General features: G+C 45.4%; 2 protein-coding genes across 3 annotated transcripts in view; one reads left to right on the top strand and one right to left on the bottom strand.

The window, feature by feature from the left end:
- Positions 1-19311, bottom strand: part of LOC135900780 (ribosomal protein S6 kinase-related protein-like) — a 34046-nt gene extending 14735 nt beyond the window's left edge. The window contains exons 1-7 of one of the 2 annotated variants that reach the window (XM_065430345.2): positions 18943-19311; positions 14353-14613; positions 11563-11646; positions 10628-10696; positions 9825-9897; positions 8373-8480; positions 7732-7772 (exon numbers count right to left, since the gene is read on the bottom strand). In XM_065430345.2, the coding sequence (XP_065286417.1) occupies positions 7732-7772; positions 8373-8480; positions 9825-9897; positions 10628-10696; positions 11563-11646; positions 14353-14613; positions 18943-19023 (717 nt within the window). In that variant the 5' untranslated portion in view covers positions 19024-19311. Of the gene's footprint in view, positions 1-7731; positions 7773-8372; positions 8481-9824; positions 9898-10627; positions 10697-11562; positions 11647-14352; positions 14614-18465; positions 18827-18942 lie in introns of those variants that run through there. The other variant, XM_065430347.2, reaches the window with a different exon arrangement.
- Positions 19312-19471: 160 nt separating this feature from the next.
- Positions 19472-22109, top strand: LOC135900812 (cytochrome c oxidase subunit 6A2, mitochondrial-like). The gene is made up of 3 exons (XM_065430388.1): positions 19472-19632; positions 19832-19986; positions 21926-22109. Exons 1-3 carry the CDS (start codon positions 19542-19544, stop codon positions 22004-22006), a joined length of 327 nt encoding a protein of 108 aa, XP_065286460.1. The 5' UTR covers positions 19472-19541; the 3' UTR covers positions 22007-22109.
- The last annotated feature ends 4046 nt before the right edge of the window (positions 22110-26155 follow it).

Below are 26155 nucleotides of genomic sequence, written 5' to 3'. Positions count from 1 at the left end.
CTGCAAGTCAGACAACATTACGTGACCAATGATGTCATGCTTGAGTAATTTGACATAAAGTAATGTCAGCAATCACATAGGCAATACGTATTCCGATACAGCCACAGTTCTGGAACAACTTAGTATTGGAAATGAACTCTACATAGAACAAACAGCATAAATGTAACATCAAAATCTAGGGTGTGGGGCATTCAACTCTCTCACATCCTCTGATATTCGTCTCCGCGCGACTCTCACGTGTGCTGGCGTTCCGATTTCTCCGCATGACACACACGATCGCAGGAGTCCGTGTCATACTGTAGTTATGCAGCTACAATGAGAGATCGAACAAGCGTTTCGATTTGGTGCCACCTGAGGGCATGAGAGGAAATCGCTTCCTTCTGCTGGGCTGTGGAACATCTGTGCATGCTGGCCAACCGCATGCTTGTTTGTGCGCTTCGTGAGACTGTCCTACAGGAGGCTTCCCATTCTGCTTTGAAGTGGGGTACTCAGTATGCCTGTGTTGCAAGCATAACTTCCTAGTTTCCTCAGATTATCTTACGGAACTATTCCTTATAAGTATATCGGCTAGCTGGCATTCTTGTACTTAAAAAGAAAAAGAAAGAAAAACGCGCAACGAATGTTCTTTTTATCTTTTGCACTACTGTGTAGTTTGTTCCTTTGTTCTCCAAAGCATTCTAGACCCCACAGAGGGAAGGCCTGCGTTGGCCCATCACACGCCATCTTCTATCATGCGAGTCACAAGGCCTGCCTCCCAATTTTAAAGCAACTTTGCAATAAGACATTAGGCAGATGGTTGCACTACACACAAGCAAATACTATATAAATTATGGGCATAAAGTTATGGTCAGCCATCCATGCAAGCTAACTAGCCGCAAATGTTATGTGAAAGCGTCAGCATATCACGACATAACACAACATAACAGGGCATGAGTCAAATTCCATGCAACATATTGACACGTGTACTTGTCTTTATCGGGCGACAAGTATTGTCGCCTAACAAATGTTATCGCACAGCGCGGGACGCGCCTGCATGTGTCCGAAGTTTCTGGAAAGTTATCGATGCTTCTATCCGCTGTCTGTTGTCGCCGAACGTTGTGTTATCTGATTTCATCGCTTGACACGAATGGTGTAGAACATTTTAGAAGGCATGCGGGTCCCAACGTTTAATCTGGAACATTCGATGATTGCTGTATAAAAGCCGACGCGCTTGACCCGCTGATCAGATTTTCGACGATCGCCGAGCGTGTTTGCCGCTATCGTTGCGCTATAAGTGTAGCCTGTTTTGTGGGCACAGGTTCGCCCAATAAAAGTTAGTTTTGTCGTTCACAGTACTGCTACTGTGTTATTCAACGTCACGACCACGTGACATCTGGTGGAGGTGCTTGTGCGTTCATGTACCGAACGCCCCCGCAAAGCCGCGATCCAAGCCCGAAGCCCGAGGACAAAACCAACGTCGCCCAAGACCAGCGAGCTAGCCGCCGGCTGCAAGGACTGCCCCCAGAGCACGGACTCCTACCTGAGACGTGCAGGAAGATCGCCACCAAGTCCACCCCAATGGCAGCCCCAGCATCCCCCGTCGTGCTGCAGCAGCCCAGGGAGCCTCCGACGTTCCGCGGTTCAACGTTCGAGGACGCAGAAAGCTGGCTTGAGACATACGAGAGGGTCGCTGCTTTTAACAACTGGAACAGCGAAGACAAACTGCGACATGTCTTCTTCGCATTGGAAGACGCTGCCAGGACGTGGTTCGAGAACCGAGAAGCCACCTTGACTACCTGGGAGCTGTTCCGAAGCGGCTTCCTGAAGACATTCACAAGCGTCGTACGCCGAGAACGAGCCCAAGCACTACTGGAAACCCGAGTGCAGCTGCCCAACGAGACCACCGCGATTTTTACAGAAGAAATGAGCCGCCTATTCCGCCACGCCGACCCGGAAATGTCCGAGGAAAAGAAAGTCCGGCTACTAATGCGTGGTGTTAAGGAGGAACTTTTCGCCGGTATGGTATGAAACCCACCGAAGACTGTCGACGAGTTTCTTCGCGAGGCCACTAGCATCGAGAAGACACTCGAGATGCGAAACCGGCAATTCGACCGCCGCACCAACGCTACAAACTATGCCGGAGTTCAATCACTGGCCTCCGAAGACCTGCGCGAGGCTATCAGGGCAGTCGTACGAGAGGAGCTTCAGAAGATCTTCCCGTCGTCGCAGCCTCAAGTGGCCTCGATCACTGACATCGTCAAAGATGAGGTTCAGCGGTCGCTTGGAGTCCCGGAGGTGCAACCTCAATTACCGCAACCCCAACCCGAAGCGATGACCTACGCCGCCGTCGTACGCCGTCAAGGCCCTCCTCAGCGACCGCGCCAGGGCCCTGTAACGCCGCAATTTCGTCGTCCGCCGCCACCGCCGCCAGCACGACCACCCGTCGCCCAGCGCACCTACGCGAGGAAGACGGACATTTGGCGTGCTCCTGACCACCGCCCGCTCTGCTACCACTGCGGAGAAGCGGGTCACGTCTACCGACGATGTCCGTACCGGGAGATGGGACTGCGAGGTTTCGCCGTCAACGCGCCGCGTCCACAGCTTGGAGAGCGCCCACGTGACATCGCCGATTACCTCGCCGCTACTCAGTGGAGCCCTCGACGGCCATCCCGTTCGCCGTCACCAGGACGCTACCTGTCGCCGCAGCGCCGACCATACACTGGCCCAGCCCGGGGCCGATCAGCGAGCCCATATCCGGAAAACTAAAAGCAGCAACCGATGGAGGTGCGGTTGCTGTTCGTCGAACTGACGAAGATCCTCCGCCGCCGACGAAGACGACGACGAAACGATCTCGACGACATAACAACGACACGCCGCCGTCCCGACGAAGTCAGGAAGGCAAGACTACACCGACGAACGACGACTTGACGACGCGACGTTCCAACTTCAGTTCAACACGACGCAGCCGTGATCCGACGCCACGACCTAACTGCAACGCCAGACAAAGAACCACCGACCTCGACGTGCTTCTCGACGGCCACGCAGTCACTGCCTTAGTCGACACAGGGGCTGATTACTCCGTCATGAGTGGACACATCGCCGCCCAGTTGAAGAAAGTTAAGACTACGTGGGAAGGCCCTCAAATTCGAACCGCTGGAGGACACCTCATCACGCCGTCAGGAGTCTGCACGGCAAGAATTACCGTTCATGACCGGACTTACCCTGCCACCTTCGTTATCCTCCAACAGTGTTCACGAGACGTCATTCTCGGTATGGACTTCCTGAACCAACACGGCGCAGTCATCGACCTGAAGTCGAAGTCAATAACGCTGTCGGAAGATAAAGCGATACCGCCGGAGAGCCCTCGAAGTCACCACGCCTTGAGTGTGCTCGAAGACCAAGTGAGCATCCCGCCCCGCTCCAGCATTGTTATTTCGGTCGGCACCGAAATACCCGCTGACGTAGAAGGTGTCATCGAAGGCGACCAACGTCTCCTGCTAGACCGTGAAATTTGCGTCGCAAGAGGGATCGCTCGACTGCATGGAGGGAAAACTGAAGTGTTGCTGACAAACTTCAGCCAGGAGTTCAAGCACATCAACAAGGGCACGACGATCGCGTACATCGAGGAAATTGTGGAAACCGGTAATGCGTTTGTCCTCTCGGATTCCGCCGCATCTACCCCGACGACCATGGTTCCCGAACCTGACTACGACATTAATCCAAGTCTCCCAGTGATTAAGCAACAGCAGCTCAGAAGTCTGCTCCGACGATACAAAGGCTGCTTTTCGACGACATCGAGGATTCGACAAACACCAGTCGCCAAGCATCGCATAATCACCGAGGAGTACGCTCGACCACTCCGCCAAAGCCCTTACCGAGTTTCGCTGCGAGAACGCGAAGCTATAAGAGAACAAGTCGACGAAATGCTGCGCGACAACATCATCCAGCCGTCGAAAAGCCCGTGGGCATCCCCTGTTGTCCTGGTGAAGAAAAAGGACGGAACCCTACGTTTCTGCGTCGATTATCGTCGTCTGAACAAGATCACGAAGAAGGACGTATACCCCCTTCCACGGATAGACGACGCATTGGATCGGCTCTGCAACGCTAAGTACTTCTCGTCGATGGATCTCAAGTCTGGCTACTGGCAAATAGAAGTCGACGAGAGGGATCGCGAAAAGACCGCCTTCATCACGCCAGACGGCCTCTACGAGTTCAAGGTCATGCCATTCGGACTCTGCTCGGCACCTGCAACTTTCCAGCGCGTCATGGACACGGTGTTAGCAGGATTGAAGTGGCAGACCTGCCTTGTTTACTTGGATGACGTCGTCGTCTTCGCCGAAAATTTCGACGATCACCTTAGGCGGCTTACGACAGTACTAGAGGCCATCAAGTCATCAGGGCTCACTCTGAAGCCAGAAAAATGCCGCTTCGCTTACAACGAGCTTCTGTTCCTAGGCCACGTCATCAGTAAATCCGGAGTACGCCCCGACCCCCAGAAAACAGCTGCCATCGCAAAGTTCCCGCAGCCGACAGACAAGAAGGCAGCGCGTAGATTCCTTGGCATGTGTGCCTACTACAGGCGCTTTGTCAAGGACTTTTCACGCATCGCCGAGCCGTTGACACGTCTAACTAAATGTGATGTTGAGTTCAAGTGGGAAACGCCGCAGGCCGACGCATTTGAAGAACTCAAACGACGCATGCAGTCGCCGCCTGTACTTGCGCACTTCGACGAGTACGCCGATACAGAAATCCATACTGACGCCAGTAGCCTAGGCCTCGGTGCCGTTCTAGTCCAGAGGAGAAACGGAGTCGAACAGGTGATAGCTTACGCTAGCCGGTCGCTGTCAAAAGCGGAAGGCAACTATTCTACGACCGAAAAGGAATGCCTCGCCATCGTTTGGGCTACAGCTAAATTTCGCCCTTATCTTTATGGCAGGCCATTCAAAGTCGTCAGTGACCATCACGCGTTGTGTTGGCTAGCGAGTATAAAGGATCCTTCAGGACGACTGGCGCGGTGGAGCCTCAGACTACAAGAATACGACATCACTGTAACCTACAAGTCCGGACGAAAACACTCCGATGCCGATTGCCTATCACGCGCCCCCATTGACCCGCCGCCGCAAAATGACGAAGATGACGACGCCTTCCTTGGCATGATAAGCGCGGAAGACTTCGCTGAACAGCAACGGGCAGACCCGGAGCTAAAAGGCCTGGTGGAATATTTGGAAGGGCACACCGACGTTGTCCCCAGGGCATTTAAGCGCGGAATATCTTCCTTCACGCTTCAGAACAATCTCCTCGTGAAGAAGAACTTTTCACCAGTCCGCGCCAACTACCTTCTTGTTGTCCCGTCAGGACTTCGTCCAGAAGTATTGCACGCCCTACATGACGATCCGACCGCTGGACACCTCGGTTTTTCCCGGACACTATCGAGGATACAAGAAAAGTATTATTGGCCGCGCCTGACCGCCGACGTCGCCCGTTATGTCAGAACATGCCGAGACTGTCAGCGACGCAAGACACCACCAACAAGGCCAGCCGGATTACTACAGCCAATCGAGCCTCCTTGCCGACCATTCCAGCAGATCGGGATGGACTTGCTGGGACCCTTTCCGACGTCAACAACCGGAAATAAGTGGATCGTCGTGGCGACAGACTACCTTACCCGCTTCGCTGAAACTAAAGCACTGCCGAAAGGTAGTGCAGCCGAAGTGGCAAAATTCTTTGTCGAAAACATCCTGCTTCGACACGGCGCCCCAGAAGTCCTCATCACTGACAGAGGAACGGCCTTTACAGCAGAGCTCACCCAAGCCATTCTGAAATACAGTCAGACAAGGCACAGGAGGACCACGGCCTACCACCCGCAGACGAATGGTCTTACGGAGCGGCTGAATAAGACCCTCGCCGACATGCTAGCGATGTACGTCGACGTCGAACACAAGACCTGGGATGCCGTCCTGCCGTACGTAACATTCGCTTACAACACGGCGGTGCAAGAAACAACACAGATCACGCCGTTTAAGCTGGTTTACGGCAGGAACCAGACGACGACGCTCGACGCCATGCTGCCCCACGTCACTGACGAAGAGAATGTTGACGTCGCTAGCTATCTCCAGCGCGCCGAAGAAGCCCGACAGCTCGCCCGCCTACGGATCAAGAACCAACAGAGGACCGACAGCCGACACTACAACCTCCGACGACGCTTTGTTGAGTACCAGCCCGGCGACCGTGTTTGGGTTTGGACACCGATACGCCGACGAGGACTCAGTGAGAAACTACTCCGACGCTATTTCGGACCCTACAAGGTCATCCGACGTATTGGCGCTCTGGACTATGAGGTCGTGCCAGACGGCATTTCGCATTCACAGCGACGTCTCGCATGACCTGAAGTGGTCCACGTGGTGCGTCTTAAACCATTTTACGGACGCTAACGAACTTTCCTTATTTTGTTTTTTTTTTCTTTGCTATGAGTGCTTACTTATTACTTTCGTTTGTTTGCAGCATCGGGTCGATGCTTTTTAAGAGGGGGGTATTGACACGTGTACTTGTCTTTATCGGGCGACAAGTATTGTCGCCTAACAAATGTTATCGCACAGCGCGGGACGCGCCTGCATGTGTCCGAAGTTTCTGGAAAGTTATCGATGCTTCTATCCGCTGTCTGTTGTCGCCGAACGTTGTGTTATCTGATTTCATCGCTTGACACGAATGGTGTAGAACATTTTAGAAGGCATGCGGGTCCCAACATTTAATCTGGAACATTCGATGATTGCTGTATAAAAGCCGACGCGCTTGACCCGCTGATCAGATTTTCGACAATCGCCGAGCGTGTTCGCCGCTATCGTTGCGCTATAAGTGTAGCCTGTTTTGTGGGCACAGGTTCGCCCAATAAAAGTTAGTTTTGTCGTTCACAGTACTGCTACTGTGTTATTCAACGTCACGACCACGTGACAATATTTATTTGGTCGTCATCAATTTTCAGCCGGAGATAGCTAAGACAAGTCCCAGCGCCAGTTAATATTTTATTACACGGTAAGAAAAGCAAAACGAGATTTCACTAACTCCCTGTGAAAGTCTACAGCAAGTCACTATTGTCAGGCACCAGGCTCGAGTCTTGCAAGCATCCTCAAACACAACAACATGATGCATATCAAAGTAGTTATATGTTCAGTTTGGATAAGGCATAATACTCAAAAATGTTACCTGTGAATCTTTAGAAGACTCCATGATAAAAAACGTCTGTTAGGCTCCTCAAGCAAACATGAACAAAATGTTAAAGGCGATCAACAGTGCATTAAACACTAGCATGTTTCAATATCATGCCTAATGACAGGTTTGGAATAAAAATCGATTTAAATAGTTTTATGTTATCCTGACCAAGACATACTCAAAGGTAAAGCTTCCTTGTGTCTAGGAAGCTCTAGACACAAATTCAGCAGTAGCAGCGTTTTCCCTATATTATTCACCTGCACAATATAGCCTGTTCGTTTGTAATGGTGATACACACTACTGCACCTTGGGCTGTCATTGGCATGTGGTTCTCCATGTAGTTATCTACACGTTGTTCGCAGTTCCAAGACAACAGCACCGTATTGGACGGCTAAAAACAACTTGGGAGCAATGATGTACAAGGAAATAAAAACAAACACCAGCACAGATAGGTACTTGGAAGTTGGTATGTCCCTGCTGCCTTATTCGTGTTGTTCATCCTTTCTACTGCAAGACATTAATTATGCAGCGATGAAACACACTTACCTTCAGGTCTCTGTAAATGACACCGGCGCAGTGTAGGAAGTCTGTGAGAAAATAGATGGACATTTGTACAGCCACAAAGAACCATGCTAATTCTATAAAGTCATCAATTCCTGTCAAATGTTTATCTGCCTGTCACCAGCCCTGATGAGGTTTAACACTGTTCTGAGCAACTGAAACACAACTGGCCAAAATATCAGCTGTTCATTCCACCACAAGATGTGCCGACAGAAAACACACTTTAATAATGTTAGCGGCACATTTAAATCTATAAGATGTTCACTTACATAACATATCTTTCATATATACCAAAGTGTACTACACTGAAATGATATACTGAACATAAGAAATAGCATGCTACAGTTCCCAATGCTTCTGCTGCAGCTAATTACATATAACAGTGAGCTGGATGATACCCATGAGCTAATTGAGGAATGACAGCTGAGTGATACCGCATGTCTCAACCTGTCCTAACATACTTTTAAAGTGACATTCATTTGCAAAAGCTAGAATCTATGTGCTAGCCTGGTTGCTAATGTAGAGTTATTCTGCCCTAAGAAACTTTTGGGTGCACAGCACAATTCACTACTTCTTTGATTCAGCTTAACTTCCCCTTTTGAGGAATGGTGTCAGCAGGGACTCACCAAGGACTAGAGCCAGCTCGGCTATGAGCACTCGTACGAGTTCTTCTGAAAATCCACCTAGTGCTTTCCATGTCAGTCGGAGCTCGCCGTGAGGAACATACTCTGTGACTGTCAATAAGACAGGAATGTCTCAGTACTTACAAAATAAAACAAACAAACAAGCAAACGATCTGTTGTTAATATTTTTTCTTTCTTTTATGATGTTTGACATAAGAAAGTTACACTGGAGCTCTGACGGAGGCCGCAGCGGAAAGCCTATGGTTTCATTTTGCCCATCTGGGCTTCTTTCAGGCACACCAAAATATAAGCACGAGTGTTTTCGAATTCCGCCTCCAAAGAAATGTGGCCACAGCAATTGGGTCTTGAACCTGCAACCTTGAAATGTTGAGTGCCTCTACAAGAAAATGACCTCTATAATGAAGCAATAATTATCTCCCAGTTCTACTGCGAGCTGTGCCTTTACAACAATTGTGAGCTGTGCTTTTACAGCAGAGTGACCACGATTTCGGAGGCCCCAAGCACTTTGTGTCAAAGGCGTTTGACTGTACTCTGCAGCAGAATTCCATAGCCACAGAGATAGGTATGTCATTATTTTAGTGCTTAAATGATCATCCATGTATTAGCAGGAATATATTTGCTTTTTCCAGGACATTATTTCTGAGAGTTACACCAGGCACAGTCCAGAGAGCCTTTCTTCAGCCACTGTAATAACTGTGCAAGTAGAAGGTAAAACACTATGACAAAGGAGTTCCTTTGTCTTAGCATTTCTCGCTTTACTTAGCACAATAATTGAGACGTCCTAACAACTAGCCTTGTCTTCCTTGCTTCACCAATTCCTTCAGGCAGTGTTGATATTCGAGTGACATATTCTGCACTACTCTGGAAACATTCTAGTTTTCATCAGCAACAATGTCAAGAACACTATGCATGTTCAATCGATATGAAAATTTATTTCCCAATACACTAAATACAGTATTTACCCTATGAGCCCTTAGCCGTCATGACCAGACGTGGGGCCCATGCCTCACATGAAAGTGTGACCTCCTGCCGTCACGTTACTACTAAACTGCACATGGCAAATCAGTTCTGTGGAAGTTCGCAAGGTGCAGGAAATGAAGGAGAAAAATTGGCATCCGTTCGAATTGCAGCACGAAGCTACAAAGGAAACCCATACAGGTTTCTCAGAAAGAAAGCCTCCTGGTTAGCTCAGATGGTAGAGCGACCTTCCCGGATTCGATTCGAGTCCTGGAACAGGACGAATTTTTCTTCAACTGCGAGGCTTTCTTTCTGTGAAACCTGTATGGGTTTCCTATGTAGCTTCGTGGTACAATTCGAATGGATGCCAATTTTTCCCTTTCATAAATTGCACATTCATGATGAAAAGGCTAAATGAATAAAATTAGTTATGATTCAACAAACCAAGTACAAAGCGAAGTTCTACAGGGAACCCACCTATGAAAAGCTGCTTCCGCGTCTGCCAGTGATGAGTGCAGGGAACCACAAATGGATGCCGACCCAACACAGCCTGGTGAGAAAGAAAGGAACACTAAGTGCAACCCTCCCTTTGTAACGACCACATGTGTATGAGACTCAGCTCTGAAGGCGCAGAGTGAAGTGCAACGTTTGCATGACACAAAGCCAGCCACAGTAGATGTTGAAAACTAGTATTATTACATAACATTCCATAATCAACAGAAAGTAAAGCTGCAGCGACGAGCTAGGCCCATGTGCATACTCTTCAGGTGGCAACAGAAGCACTTACGAGATGTGACAGGCTGTCAATTTTACATCAACTTTTCTTCTTTCATGCAATGTTCCTTATTCTAAAACACTCTACCAATTGAACTGTAAATAATTTATCCCCCAAATATATGATACACGATTGAAGTTCGACAAAGACAGTCACAAAGCATATCAAACCTATCAGAGGCCAAGAGATTGACTAAATAATTATTAACACAGCAGGATTGCCTATATGGCTTTTGCAACATTAATACAAATAATAGTTCTATTTTTATTTATAAGCTGGATAAATTCATTTGGATGAACTTTTGGAAACTGTAAAATTTGAGGAACATTATTGCGCTCAAATTATCTACATAACAAATTTGTGTCAAAATGTATCACAAGTTGCACTGACGAAAAAAAAAAAAAAACAGAATTCAGCTCATGTTAAACCCCCCAGTCCACAATAAAGATTATAATATTCCCCTTTTCAACACTGAAGGAAAACGAACAAGAAAAGTAGCGATCACCTGTATAGCAACTTCTTCTTTGCATTGTTGAATGGCTTCCTCCCTGACAACTTGAGCTTTGGAAAGCACCTGGCAGAAAAATTAGCCATAGATTAGGACACTTGTGTAACAAACGAAAAGTTAAATTCTACAGCCTAGGGCCCGCCCAACTCCTACTTTGTGAGAGACAGACAAAATAGGAGGCACTTCCTACCCGCACTAACATCAATAGGCCTTTAGGGCACAGCTCTGTACCGTTTTAGAGCAAACTGCACAAAATATGCTCGCCATTTCTGCATGTTAACATACCATCATAACTGTCTAAAAACATGCACACATACACTGGCCCATCTAAGCAGAAAATACAATTATTAAACCAGACCAATACAGGTTTAAATTCACAAGGTGAGGTCATTGTGGACTGAAGCCTAACCCTCTATGTTCAAATTTGGATTGAATATCACTTGAATATCTGGGTTGACTTCTTTCTTTGCCACAAAACTCCAATTTTTAAAAATTAACTTGTTGCTTTCTTTATAACAATATTTCCAGGGATTCATAGTGCGAGAAAAGAAGTTGCTTTCTTCAGCTAAAAATTATGGCACACGAATATGGAAATACTGTAATGCATTATACATGACTGAAAAAAAAAAAAAGGTATCTTTTCAACCATGCAGCAGTATCCTTCCATAGCAAGAACTTAAAATAAATTTAAAGTTACATGGAGCCAGGCCCTTGTGTGATATTATCCGATTCACTTGTTATGATCTACAATAAGAGGCAATATAAAAGTAAAAACTCAGAAGACAATGCTGTACTTTCTTCACTAACCTATTTTATGCTCATGCTGACAAATAAACCAGTCTCCTTACTAATTGTGCAAAGAGAACATGCAAAGGACAATTGCCCATACTAATTTATTCAACAAAGAACACGCTGCTAACCAAAGAACATACCTTCATGGCATAGCACTTGCCGGTAGCAGCCTCTCGCACCAAATAAACTGAACCAAACTTGCTCCCAGAAAGCTGCTTGATTTTCTGAAAGGAAAGAGAGATTCGTTTGTACATCGAAGAGGACAATCTGTAACATACCTGAAGGGATAAACATCCGTAAGTTCCACAAGGGAAGTTAAGAGCTAATCTGACAAGGTCTTCTCTCAACGTATGCTTGACAAGATGCCAGATAAAGAGAAATATGGGCTGGTACAACCTAACACTTCTATTCCAATTCTTTTCCTTTTCGCTTGGGCCCATCCCCCGCTTGGGTCACTGGCTTCAAGCAGCACTCTGCCTACGCAATAACGAGGACCAGCCGTCTATGAGCAGTGAACAATGAGAAAGGAACAAAATCAAGCGAGAGGAATCGCTATATAATACCTGCCCTAGGTTCAGATGTGTCACCATATTACTGTGCCACCCTCTCATGTTTGAAAAAGCAAACCGAAGGCCCGAAGTTTCCGAATGCAGTCCTGCAAGAAACCTGTGGGGCTGCATGCATTCACATGTGCAAATTACCATTCTCCCATATACAATACTAACTTTTAGAATGTGTCTTAAAATGTGAAACAGTTTACTTGCAAAGTAAAAAGACATACAGTGAGAGAAAATTATGATATAAAGGTTTCTTCCTACCGTTACTTGAATAAGGTAATAATAATAATAATAATAATAATAATAATAATAATAATAATAATAATAATAATAATAATAATAATAATAATAATAATAATAATAGTAATAATAATAATAATAATAATAATAATAATAATAATAATAATAATAATAATAATAATAATAATAATAGTAATAATAATAATAATAATAAGACAAGCCTATAAATTACTCCTTAGGGCAGGAGATTGGGTGAAATGTCAGCGTTCTCACTAACCCAACCGAAATATTTTTCCTAGCATAAAAAAATAAATATTCAGGACAATGTTCAACACAATACTGACACAATTTAGCATATGTTAATTTTGTTATTTAAGAGGAGGCTTTAGCATGGGCTCAATATCAATGCTGCCTATTCAAATACATGTAAAATGCAGAAATGCTTTTCTGAGATGACCCTCGGGCCAATTTTAATGAAATTTGTTGCATATGAAAGAGAAAGTTCACATTCTAGTGACTGTTGGAAGCAGAATTTTGATTTATGGACTGAATTTATTTTTCAATTGACAAAAATTGGCAAGGTTGAAAAATACAGGAGCATGAAGTTTACAAATATATGTAACTCTGCACCAAGAACAGATATCCGCAGTTTAGTAAACTATATCCATTGTAACATCCAAAGTGGACAAATTTGATATATTAATTTCTATCTTACGTGAATTTGCTGAAATGTTTGCAAAACTCCAATTAACATATTACTGGTGTACTTAAGACTCATGTATAATAAATCAATTTTTTCTGCTTTAGATGTACTAATCAATGTGATTCACAGAACTGTGAAAGGTGAGTTTCATGTTTTGAAGTTTTACAATGTTCAATAAAAAATCGACGCAGTAAATTAAACATCCGCTTCCGAAGTTACAAAATTGAAGAATTTCTTTCAAATCCAAGAAACCTCGTCAAATTTGATGCAGTGGTTGCCAAGAAAAACAATTTCTCCTTCTCCGTGTATTTGGATAGGAGCCCCCAAGCTAAAGGGGGCAAATAATTTCTTTAAAATAAAATCAGAACTCTAATTTCCCAATTTTCAGCCAAAGAAACATGTTTCCAGATTATAAGTCTCAGGTCCCTTTAGTCACCGAGAATGTGCCCGAAAAGATTTTATCTCAGCGGCACAGTAGAAATGCTCAAAATAGCGCTTTTCACAAGCCAGCAACTCCATGCAAATGAGAAGGTCCCGATTTCCTGCAGTTTTGCCACGCTCACAGACTTGCTGTGATCCACTCATACGCAGCTGCAGGGGGTGAGGCGGAATAATGCACCGCTGGCTGATGCTCACAGTGATAAGAATTACACACAATGTGAAAAGAAGGCAGCGATGGCCTTCTTTCTCTTTTCCTTTTAGCTGCCCCACCGTTTTCGCACCACTTTGCCCAGGGCCCATTTTGCACCATTTCTATGAGCGCTCATTTCGCTCGAACCGAAACTCCACTTTTGGAGACATTGTTTGGCTTGCCTACGCGCTGGTTACGTGATCATTAAGCAATTTTTTCCAGGCGGTACTTGGAAGCACCAGGCAGTGTTTGTTACTGGCAAAAGCCAGGGCACTTGACAGCTCAAGATGGCTTGGAAAAAAAAAAAAAAGAAAGCTTGCAGCTATTGCCACAGAACAAAGCCAAATTGAATAAGAAGGCCCAATGTATGCTGCAGGAGAATTTTAGTTACGACAGGTGCAATTTGAATAAAATAGCACACTTCAGATTGTTTAGAACCATTTTTCTCAGTCTGTGTTTTTTCACAAAAGTTTGCGATTGCAAAAAGCTGTCTTTCTTGTACAAGAAAAGAAAAACTTATCATTAGGGTGCTCACTGGAGTGAAATTTTAGGCAGGATGCACCTGAGAACTCAAATTTTCAGTTTTCATAATTTCTTTATATGAAAATTGAACTTTTGGCCGAAAGTGGTAGTTTAATTCCTGGTAAAGCCAATCATGCAATTTTTTTTTTCTATAAGTACTGCAAAAACTGAACAATACAGCTGCGTGCCTAACTGTTAAGTGTTAAGCGTGCCTAACTTAAGTACCCCAGCATTCCTGCATTCCGAGCCTGCAGCCACGATGGCGTAAGCAACATACCTGAAAGCTGGCCTCGTGCAGCTTGCTGCGGACGGGAAATTCGGGCAAAAAGAGGGCCTCAGCCAGTGTCACCGGCCATGGTGTCTTGGCAAGAGGGTCAGTGCAGGCTGACGGTGCTTCTATTGGCACTGCGCTTGCTAGCGGTGGCAGGCGAGGCTGCCAACGCAGCTGGCGTCGACGGCCCAGGCTGGTAGATGCCCGCGACCATGAGCGCTGGGCGCTGGCCACCGATTGCACGCTCTGGCTGCTGCCCCAGCTCAGCTGCAGAGAGTGAGAACAAAAACGGGAACATTGTAGTCCAGACCAGAAGGCTATTTGCTCCCAATAAAGGCTTTATTTCAGCTAATTAAATCCCTTGGGTCTTACATGCCAAAACCATGATCTGACTGTACGTCAGGCTGTAGTGGGGGCCTCTGCACTAATTTTGACCATCTGGGGTTATTTACAGCGTGCCCGATTCTAAGTACTCAAGTGTTTTTGGATTTTGCGCCCATCAAAATGCAGCCACCGCGACAGTGAAAAAGCCCACGAACTCGAGTTCAACAGTGCAACGCCATAGCCACTATGCTCCCGTGGCAGGTTTCAACCAAGCTTTTAGATAGAGAAACCAGAGGGGTCGCTGTCAGGTGTTACTGGCCTCCTTTCCAATTCCACTCTAACGTTTCTTTCTTACATGTAACCACCGTACCTTCCATAGTGTGCTAACTCTAGACAATCTTACATTTCATTTATTTAAGCACAAATGTTAATCCCGAATGAATGCTTCACACCTAAGTTCAGTTCACTTGAAGATTGTTGCCAAATAGAAGCAGATTTACATTAAAGTGAATCATCTATAGCTTACTCCCCAGGTTTTGTTACATCATCGTACTTCCAGATAGCTTTAATCCCAGCCACCATGTGGCACCCACAAAGGCCTTGATAGGATAACTCATCCGGTTCTGCCACATCGTCATCTGTCAAGAATGAGTGGACGGGGAACCAAGGGGCCCATTTTTTGTAAGTTACAACCACATAAAGCCAGCAGACAATGGTAACAGGAAAAGCATAGGAGGACTTAATCGTTTATTTGTTTATAATCTAGAAATTATTTAAAAAATTTAAAACAAGGGTAGACGAAAAAATTTGGCAGAGACAATTAACACTGCTTATATGTGGGACTGCAAAAGCAGTATAGTCTTTTTGGTGAAATGTATTTTTCCGCACATTTCTTGTCCGTGCAAGCCCTCGCCTGTGTTCTAACTGCGCCTCGGTAGGGCCAAATCAAAACGCGTCAAGCGTCTCAACACGCTCATTTGCCAGTGAGGAGTTCTTAACTTGACGGAAAGCTCAGCGTCGTTCAATTGCACAGTGTTTTTTTATTTTATATATTCATTTCATACACTCACGACGTGGCACCACCTCCTCCCGATTGGCTGCACCATCATGTGTCCAATGTGACACATATAATAGGCCACAACTTTTGACGTCACACGTGCAGTGGTGCACGCACTAACTAGGCACACCTTTAGTCAGCTAGAACCGTGCAGCCACCGTGGGATGGGGGAAGCAAGCTTGTCTCTCACCCCAGAGGCCCGGGTTTGATTCCCACCCAGACCAAAATGTACCCAATTTTTTCTTCAAAGCCACTGATTTACTTTGTTTACAGGAAATTCCCTGAGAAATTTGACGTCAATCCAAGCACTTTTTACATTTTGCTCTTTGTGCCGTCAGCCACTTTTGGTACCATCACTCAGTGGCAACGCTGCATTTTCGTGTAATAGGGCATATGATGCTTTCGAATTAAAGCAATTGGCCGCAGGTGGGATATGAACCCATGTCTTCGCATTATGCGTGCAATGCTCTGACCAACTGAGCTGCTGCAGCGCCATTTTTCCCATCCACTTTCTTGGGCATTTATGCATGTGTACAACAGTTAACCCTGGGAGTGTCAACCAGCACCACCAATCACAGCCTCGGTGCCGGATGTAGAACATGCTTTCTGCTCCAAGGTATTGCATGGTATGAGAACTTGAGAGAGGGCAGCTTGACCAATAAACCCTCGTATGCTGCCAAAAGGCATCAAAGCTGCTGAAGACTACACCCTCGCTATGCAATGAACAACCACACAGCCTCCATGCATCAACTACAAATCTAGTAGGCAGCGTGTGCTTGAGAGTGCCACCAAGGGCTCTCTTGTTCTCATTTGTACACAGTAGATTGTGCCTCTAGTTCTGCGCAGCATATGTGGGTGAGGATGTTTCCTCATTCTCAATGTGCTGATCCATTGTGCACTATACTTAAGATGGTGTGCTGCACTACTACACATGGCACTGGGGAGGTTCACATCACAATCATGATGTATGAAAACTGCAGGCCTAGAGGGTGGTCTGCATCAGTCTGCTTGTGATGGCCACTGAGGTATTTCCAAGAGTGGGAGAAATTGAATCATGCAAACAACGCCATGGTGCTGGCTAAATGTTTTGCTGTCACCAAAAGTGTTTAAGAGAGTCCATCAACTATTCACGTTTATACAATTAAATCATTGATTAAAATAGTTGTGGCTGGCACTGCATGCATTCTGGTGTTTCAACAGTTTGCAATGTAACACGAAAAGGCAGACATCGACATGATCAACCAGATGGGCAATACACAAGTGAGGTACACAGAAGCATAAATGTTAGAACATTTGATCACATGTGCTGAGCGCCAAATGCTTTGCATTGACATAGGTTCCCACATTGTGGAGGATCTGCGTCATTTTTTTACTGCTCAATTTACCTGAGCAAGCTGCTGTTCAACAGAGGTCATGTCATGTAAATTATATGGTTTAACTTAACACCGATTACATTGTAGCAGTTCCTTCTTGAAGCACACATTGCCTGCATGAACACAGGTACAGCTGCAGGGTTGGCAAGAACTATCCACCTGCAATGCTGCACGTATTTTTTGTACCGGAGCCTTTAATTCTCTGTTGTTCTGGTTAAAGCTTTTCTTCTCCCTGGTGCCTTATCTGTGCTTTCTCTCAAGTTGCGCAATAAAAAGGATTCTACTTAGCAATTAGATTTCTGTAGCTTCTTCTGCCTTAACAATATCAAAAAGAAAATTTTGTTTCGTTTTCAATTTGACTACTTCCTACACTGAACACAGAAATAAACTGGAACATTCCAAATGATGTGTCCAACTAGCGACTGAGTTCTGGCCTCACTATGTGCGTCTCTGCTCAAGAAATTTTCACTGCACAATGCATACAGGTGTGAGCTGTAAACAAGCCCGGTCCTATGGTTAAAGCTCAGACATGCACAAGCAGATATGAGGAAGTACAATATGCTCGTGAGCAATTCAAGCACATGTGCAACAAGCTTTTTAATTTTTGAAGCATCATACCACAATATACTCTAATCGGAGTAATATATTTGCTTTTGGTGCTCCCATATATCGAACAGCTCAGTGTATTTCCAACATTTCACAGCTAACTAAAGGAGCAGTGCTTTTTACATCATTACTATATGCAAACAGCATTTTACTAAATTTTTTTGCTTACTCGTCAATGAATTATACCTACTTTTCATGATACGTTAAGGTACATTGCATAGTTCTGTATGCACACAGAGAAAAATGTATAATTAAAGTTGAGAACTTCGCTGGCTATACAGAATACCAGGCTATACAGAATACCAACAATGTCACACTGGTAAGCCAGATAAGTGCTTGTGCTGAGAAAGAACATAACTGAGTATAAGGATTGCAAACAGTGGAGTTTTGATTTTTCTGGGGCTTACGTATACCTCCCTCTTGTGTGACTGCTTGAAAAAAACTTTGTGATGGCAAGATCGGCTGCTAAAATTTATTGGACTGTGGTTAACACAACAATGCACAGTTAATCCTTTAAAGTTCACAGAGTGCAACTTTGAAATACTTGTCAAAGAAGGCGTGATCAAAGAACAGCGATATGCCAGTGCCACAGTTCTACAGTTTATGAATGCTTGTTGCTACGAAGATTGCAAAACCCGCCGTGAAAAGAGCACACGCGGCATAGCACGCAAGTTTCTGTCGCGGCTGAGCCATGCGCACACGGATCGGTTTACTACGAGCGCCGAGACAGCGTGCAAGAAAACACGTGAGCGGGGTTACCTTTCGGAGCCAGCCCATCGCTTGTCCGGTGCTGCTCGCTTGCTCCTTGGTCCTTCGGTTACACAGAGAGCTTCCGCGGCGAGACCCTGCCTATTGTTATAAAGACGACGCTCCCGGGACTCCGCTCATACGGCAACCTTGAAGGCACCGGCAATTATGAGGGGGCCCGAGCGCGCCGTTTCGTTTCTTTTCCCTGTCGCGGCGCTAAGGCACGCGGCCACGGGAGCAAAAAGCGCGCCTTGGCCCCACTTTTTACGCGCTGCGCCAGTTGGGCAGACAAGCGTGTAGCACAAAGGAATCTCGCGCCCGAAAGGCGCGTGTGTACCGCCTCGCGCGGCTCACACCAAAGGATCGCCGAGAACATTCCGATGCACGGACCCGTAACAGGGCGCGCGCGCCGCATGCACATATACGCAGACGCTCGTCGCGCGCACGACTTCCTGCAGCGTGCGGGCGCACAGACACGCATTTGTTTACCTGAGACTGCGTCGAGCTCCATCTCCGACACTGCTGCTGCTCTTGCGACTCGGAGCTCGGTTTTTGCTGGCTGTTGCCCATGTAACGCGGGGTTCTTGGCGGTCGTTGAACAGCAGACCTTCGTTCATCGCGGCGAGGAGTGCCACCAACCGTGCTTCATCCGGTGATGAGCAACGTAGTTGGTGTTCAAAGGCATGCTGTTGCCGCGGTAACCGCGAGATCCCGTCCCGGTGATTTTACATGTTACCTTCGCCGCTTTCGCCACCTGACAAAACATACTACGGTGCGCAGACGCAACGGAACGCCCCCTGACAAACCGAAACAGAAGCATCTTGAAAACCATTTTCAACACCAACCTGTAAAAACTCTTGACTTGAAGTAGGGTATCATTTGTAAAGCAAATGATAAAAATATTCAGCACTTTTTAATGTAAATTAATAGCGATTGAGGCACAACCGATAGAACCCCGTCCCCTTTGTTTTTCGTACTTTATTTATTTATTTTTGCAACACCACCTTTTTGCAGGAATCCTATCACCTAGCCAATGGGCCAAGGCCAGCCAAGTCACTTCGCTCGATCGAAAGGACACGGAGGGCATCATGGCGAGCCTTACCTTAAAGCAAGCTATTCGTAACTTCTCGAAATCGACGGCTAGGTTTGCCCAGCAAGGGGTTGAACATTCCCATGAAGGCCAGTATCGCACTGTTAAACTGTTGGTTCGCTTACAGCTTGACGGGGCATTGAGCTCGGGGAAGGGAAGCTGCAGCCGGCGTGGCTTTCTGAACGGGAGGAGATTCTGACGTCGAGTGCTTTAATAACGTTGCGTTAATTCACTTGATTTTCTTTGTATATACTGCCTCGTCTCTCATGGCAACCCTTCTCTGTGCAGCTGGTGAGCTGCTGTGGAAGAGGCTGAGTTTCTTCGTCGCCCTCCCAGCCATCGCACTGTGCGGCATCAACGTCTACTTGGCTGAACTGGAGCACAAGAAGCATTTCCACAGACCGGAGTACCGCCCTTACGAGTATCTTCACATCCGGACCAAGGTTGAGTACACATTCAAAATCTGATGCTTAGTTCTTGCGCCGCATCTTTATTACCAAACCATGACCCGTGAACCTGTCGGTTTCGTGCGGAAAAGTCTGCACTGCTCCACAACCGGCGGCATCTCAAGAGGAACTCGTTGTGTGTGTGGCTAGCGCTTGTTATTTTCGTTCCGTATGGTTGTCCTGACTCCTGCGCAATGTTTCGTTATTATTTTTGTACTGATTCCTGTTCGTGCTTTTCATATCTGTTGTGAAGCAGAATTACTGCGGAGAAAACGAAGCAACCGCTGTGGTGCCGTTATGTTGAGAAAGATACAGTACTGCATATATAGGTACATGTCAACGTTCATGCCAGCTGATATATTTTTTTTTAAACAAGCTGGTTACTTAACGAGCAGACTTGCACAGCGAATTGCAGTCTGATGTTACTGACTTACTAATTTCATTTATTAACCTTGTGTATCGGTTTAGGGAACATGTCCCAATTGTGGAGCTGAAGCCGAGCAGTAGTTACGTCATGCCCACTAACTGAAATACCGTGCTTGGTACCAGTTTCAAGAAACATCTTTGAATTCTGTGGTGAAGCGCAACTGTGGTGTGCATTGGTGTTTGTTACACTTACCAGCACGGATAAATGTTAACTGGAAGATCAGTGCATTTCGCTGCAGAATTTGATGACGTAAAGTTTCTCTGAGAATAGCTTTAACACTGTTCTTCGGTAATTTCCACGACTAGAACTTGCTTGAAAAACACGCCTTCACTCCATGCATTCGAATGGACTCCAAAGAGAATCTGGGGCTATATTTATTAAGGGCCCTTTTTTTCCCATTCGTATTCATTCATTATTTGCCCCACCGTGTGGCCAAAGGGGTGTGGCTATGTGTGGGCCAATGAAAAAGGGCAAAAAGGATAAAAAATGGATCAGTACAAAATACAGCCCCTGGTTAAAAAGAACTCTTGCTCAGAGATCGCAACGAAGGGCCGTCGAAGTACGGTGACCACTCTGCCACCCTCCTTATTGAGTAATGGCAGTTGCATCGTGATGGGGGCGGAATGCAAAAATGCCCATCTACAATGTTTTGGGTGCACATTTAAGAACCCAAGGTGGTCAGAATTAATCCAGAGCCCTCCACTGTAGCATCGCTCATAACCATCCACTGTGCTGTCACATGATGTTAAACCCCCACAATTTAGTTTGAGTCAAGGTTTAGTGTAGAGTGGAGTAATGTTTAGATAAGGGTATAGAACTCGCATGTTTCTGTTGCTACTATTTTTTTGTTTTACCGTATGTGCATTTTACCACATAGAAACTAGTTTGCTGCTCTGAGGAATATGTTCTGCGAACTGTTATTAATATTTTCCCGATTAAAAATGGGCTCTAAATGATGCGTGTTAGTAGTACAAAATTTCACACTGAAAGGGCAGCCGCTTGGTATCCCGGCTCCTTTTGACCCTGAAACGCACCTTGCAGAGTGCGTTCTCAACTCAAAATCAAAATTAAAGTTGAGTCTAAGTTGTTGCATCAGTAAGGAATTTAAGTTCTAGAGCATTAATTAGAAGCTCTTAATTTTCACTGTGAAAGTTCAGTGGAGCATGAGAAATAGTTGAGACATACAGGCTTATGACTCAGAGGCATTAACATCAAATATAGAGTATAGTATGTGGAGACAAGTCGGCAGCAGCTATGGGTTCCTTTATGTGTGTACACCTTAGTGTGCCGGAAGGCGCCTTTGAAGAAATTTTTTTTAATTGCTATCTAGTCTACTTAACAAATACACAATCAAGACAGTGTTGTTTGATTGTTACCTTGTGCTTACACTGCTAAAACCTCGATAGTTTCTGTACATTTTGTTGTTACAGCTTGCAGCAGCTTTATTGCTTTTGTACCTGATGTTTTATTTAGAGCTGACCTCTTCTCCGAATGCTTTTTCCTTTTTAGAAATATCCCTGGGGAGATGGAAACCGTGCCCTCTTCTTCAACCCTAAGGTGAACTGGGTTCCTGGAGGCTATGTAGAGTGAACACCTAAGCAGGCCCTTTGCTGCGCCAATTGTTCATTGGAGAATTCTAACTAGGCAGTGGTCCTAGGAAGTACAATAAAGATAGTTTCTCCACTTGAAGAAAGTCTTTACGTGTTATTTGACATCGCTTGTGGACACACCTGTGACTGTAACAGAAGCGAATGTAAACTAGCACATGTAATGCTTTCATTCTGTTGTGATTCTGTTGTGTTACAGAGGTGTATAGTGCTCACAGACTCGGAATCAGTTTATTCATGTCAGTAATGAGGTAAGAATTACAAGGCTCAGTGTGTGGACAGGAGTTCCTGTAGTCAGAAAACTGAATTAGGACCTCCTGCGCATGACGACAAATTATTTAAACAACAGCAATGACAACATATGAAATTTTTCAACTATAGAATTCTGTAAAATGTGACATACAAATGATCAAAATATCTTTAAGGCAGTGATTAAATTATTAAAAGTGAGAAACGACAAAGGTGCATTATTGAAATATTAAGACTTAAACAGAAACAAAATGCAGGAAAGAAATGGACATAATTGAACTTATCTCACAAAAACAGATAACACAATGATAAAGAAAGTTAAATTTGTCAGAAATAGCTAAAATGTTTTAGCCCTGTTTGAAATTGACGAGGCTGAGTGAGGAATGAAACTCTGCAGGAAAACTGTAATACTGAGTTCAGTTACTCGAGAAAGCGATGTTATGTCGCTACATGTCTGGTCTCTAAAGGTGCTTTTCGCTTCTATCTAAGCATAAGAGTGAAAACCACAATGCAACCTGCCGTGGTTGCTTAGTGGCTATGGTGTCAGGCTGCTAAGCATAAGGTCGTGGGATCGAATCTCGGCCGCATTTCGATGGGGTTGAAGTGTTAAAACATCCGTGTACTCAGATTTAGGTGCATGTTAAAGAACCCCAGGCAGTCCAATTTCTGGAGTCTCTCACTACGGCATGCCTCATAATCAGATCATGATTTTGGCACCTAAAACCCTGTAATTTTTTTTACCACAATGCAAACTGGGATAGGGAGGGGGGGGGGGGAGTACGAAAGTATGGGCATGTTGGTTGGGTGTAACATGACGTTTCCTTTTTAATTTCATGAGTGGTTTACACAACTTTTAAATTAATTGACAGGTTTCTTGGCCTGTTTTATCGTGTGCAAGTTCTCAGACCTGTCACAGCGGCTCGATAACTATGGCATTGTGCAGCTGAGCATAATGTCCCATATTTTATTTCAGGCCGTTGCAAGAGCTTTCCGGTGAATTGGGAATGTAAAAGCTATCATGTACCAAGCTTAGTACGCACATATGAATGGCCAGGAAGTCAAAATGAATTAGTAGCTCTCACCTATGGCATCTCTGATAGCCTTTGTGTTCTACTCCACCAAACAAACTCTGTGTATTGTAATGAGACATTGTTTCTCTTCTATCAAAACAAGCAGATGTTTAATGACCTGTTAAAGAGTAAGGGCAACAAGCAGAGCACCTTGTTATATATTAGGCTTGATATTACTGCTGAATGCATCCAGGAGAAAAAGATAAAGAATAAACTAACTAAATAAAAAATCACTGCCCAAGCACCCCATACAGATGGTTAACTAGTCAAGCTGAAACATGTGGCCCAGTTGTTTATCATTGGGTTAATCCCAACGGTTTATTAAACGACGGCTTGGTGGGCTGCCAGATCATTGGTACACAGTTGCTGCTTGCGCTCAGCTGCACGAGCTTGTTCTTGTGCCTGGGCTGCAGCATTTGCACGGCATAGACAAGCTCATTTCCGGTTCTGCTCGCGGTGTTTGCTGGTCGATAGCTATCTGCTCCTCAGTTTGACGTATGATGCGTGGCCTACCCATTTCGGAGCTGGAAAAACTGCTGTGCGCATGCTCAGCTGCGATGGAGAGCAGACGTCGCTACTGGGGCATCTAATTCAACACCACCTAGATAGCACAAGGCCTTTTCACTCCAATCCATGATGTCATGTTACCTCACTCAAATGCCATAGAATCTAATGGGGATGCTTCCGAGTAAGCAACAGTGATTTTGACGTCACAGCTTTCATCACACCAGCCTTGTCAATGGAAATTTCGGGCCAGGTAGTGCGACGTCATGGATTAGAATAAACAGGCCTTGTGCTATCCAGGAGGTGTAGGCTAATCGCATGCCTCTCTTTCTCTCTCTCTTCCTTTTTTTTTTTTTTCGCGCATGTACATCATCGCTACTAGAAACCAATCTAGTAACGTTGCATGTACATGGGGTTGCACTGGAGGAGTTTCTGGTGTAGAGGCGACCAACAGATGTACAGGCAGACAAATCAGCTAGCCATATACAGCTTTGTTGTAAAACTGCATCCACCCAGTCGTCCCTTGTCTCATGGGTGACGGCAATACCTTCCGACTTACAATATTGTGGGTTGCAAGGATTTCTGAAGGATTAAAGAAGTGGAGACCAGAGCGCAACTCTCAACAGCAAAAAATAAATGGCTGTTTCAGCTTCGCCAATAGCGTGAAGCTGGCACAGTGACACTTAGTACATTATTATGAATAGTAAGAAGCACTAGCTGTGTCACGCAAGCTCATTTTCAGTTGAAGTTTCATTCACAGCTGTGCATAAGCAACCTTGGGCACTGTTGATGACGTTGACCTCAGACACTGATGCAAACCTACTATTGCTTCTTCCTCCTCATACCTATCTCGTAAATCATTCCTCAATCATGCACCGTGGCACACATCTATCATTGCCTCGCAAGACAATGCTGCATTTAGTGCCCAAAATTTGATGCAGTTTTCATCACCGGGAGGTACACAGAAGCCTCCTGGGTTTTTTTTGAAAATATTGGTTGAAGTGATTTGTTTTTGAAGGCTTCTTTTAGGTTGGGTAATAGAAGTGCCTCCCACAATGTAATCTCTATACCATTTATTACGGGTGCCTGAATAGTATGTCAATTTTGAGACCAAATCGAATACTGCCAACTGCGAATCGAATTGAATATCAAATGTCTAATTGTTTTCAAATAATGAACAGCCTTTTTCACCATTAATATATTACAATGTTCGCATCCCAGTATTTGCTACATTAGCAAGTGTCTGTCATTATACTACCCATTATGAAGCATGTACGCTTTATCAAAAGCTTGAGTGGAGCGTTATAAACAAATAAGCAGGATTCTTTGGTGCACGTGTGGTCATGAATTATAGCACAATGAAGGTTTAAAATGGCAGTCTTGTCAGCCCATTAGCATCCATGTGTACCTTTAAAAATAAAATGAAAATTTGTGCTGACTGCCGCGATGGCAGAACGAAGACAGCACTATGGTGCCACGTTATTATGAAGTAATGCTGCAATCAAGCATACTCAGAATTAATCCCGTGGTGGAGCAAGAAAAAGGTGCTGCCACGTTAAAATGCAAGAACCAACTACTTTATGGCACTGCAGACGAGTGTTGCACGGTCTCGTGGCATGGAGTACGTAAAGGGGCAGACACGCGTTTTAATGGTGACCCGTGGATGTGTCGACAAAGCTTGCATCATCGTGACGGGGATGTCTGCAACCTGTGGTACTTGGGTAAAACTCGTGGCACGCCTGGTGGCATGAGCGTTACTGAGACTGGAAACCGCGTGGTATGGTAACTTGCCTGATGGTTCGACATGACCACTGAAGGGTTACGAGGGCGTACACTGGTGACCACTCGAGGCGTACTCTGCCATGAGGAAGTTGACTTTGCATATTTGGTCACCGTGATGCATTCAGTACAACGGCACTGGGCATCATGTAGTTATTGAGGTGGTGTGGAAGACTCGACTTGTTGTGAATGAGTACTTAACTAAACACTAGAAAAGGTGGCAATGGTTGTGAGGGGTGGCTCATCCTCCTGACCGGTGAGCCTTGGGCCTAGCATTATCGCGAACAGCCCAACAGCTCTGCAGGCATTGGTTCTGGTCTGTTAGTTGTCGTATTTACAAGTGTCGGCAGTGTGGAGGTTGTGGTTCGATGGCGAGCCATCCAAGTGACAGGACAAGCACGGTGAATCATGGGTGGCCACTACTGCTGTGCCGCTCTCACCAGTGTACAGTGAATGAGTCTCAGCAGTGCTGAAGCCACATGTGGTAGGGCTGTAAGAGTTGGGGTTGGGCATGAAATAGATGGTAGCTG

The sequence above is a fragment of the Dermacentor albipictus genome, chromosome 2, assembly GCF_038994185.2.
Source record: "Dermacentor albipictus isolate Rhodes 1998 colony chromosome 2, USDA_Dalb.pri_finalv2, whole genome shotgun sequence".
NCBI lineage: Eukaryota > Metazoa > Arthropoda > Arachnida > Ixodida > Ixodidae > Dermacentor > Dermacentor albipictus.
This window is presented reverse-complemented; position numbering and strand designations above follow the sequence as displayed.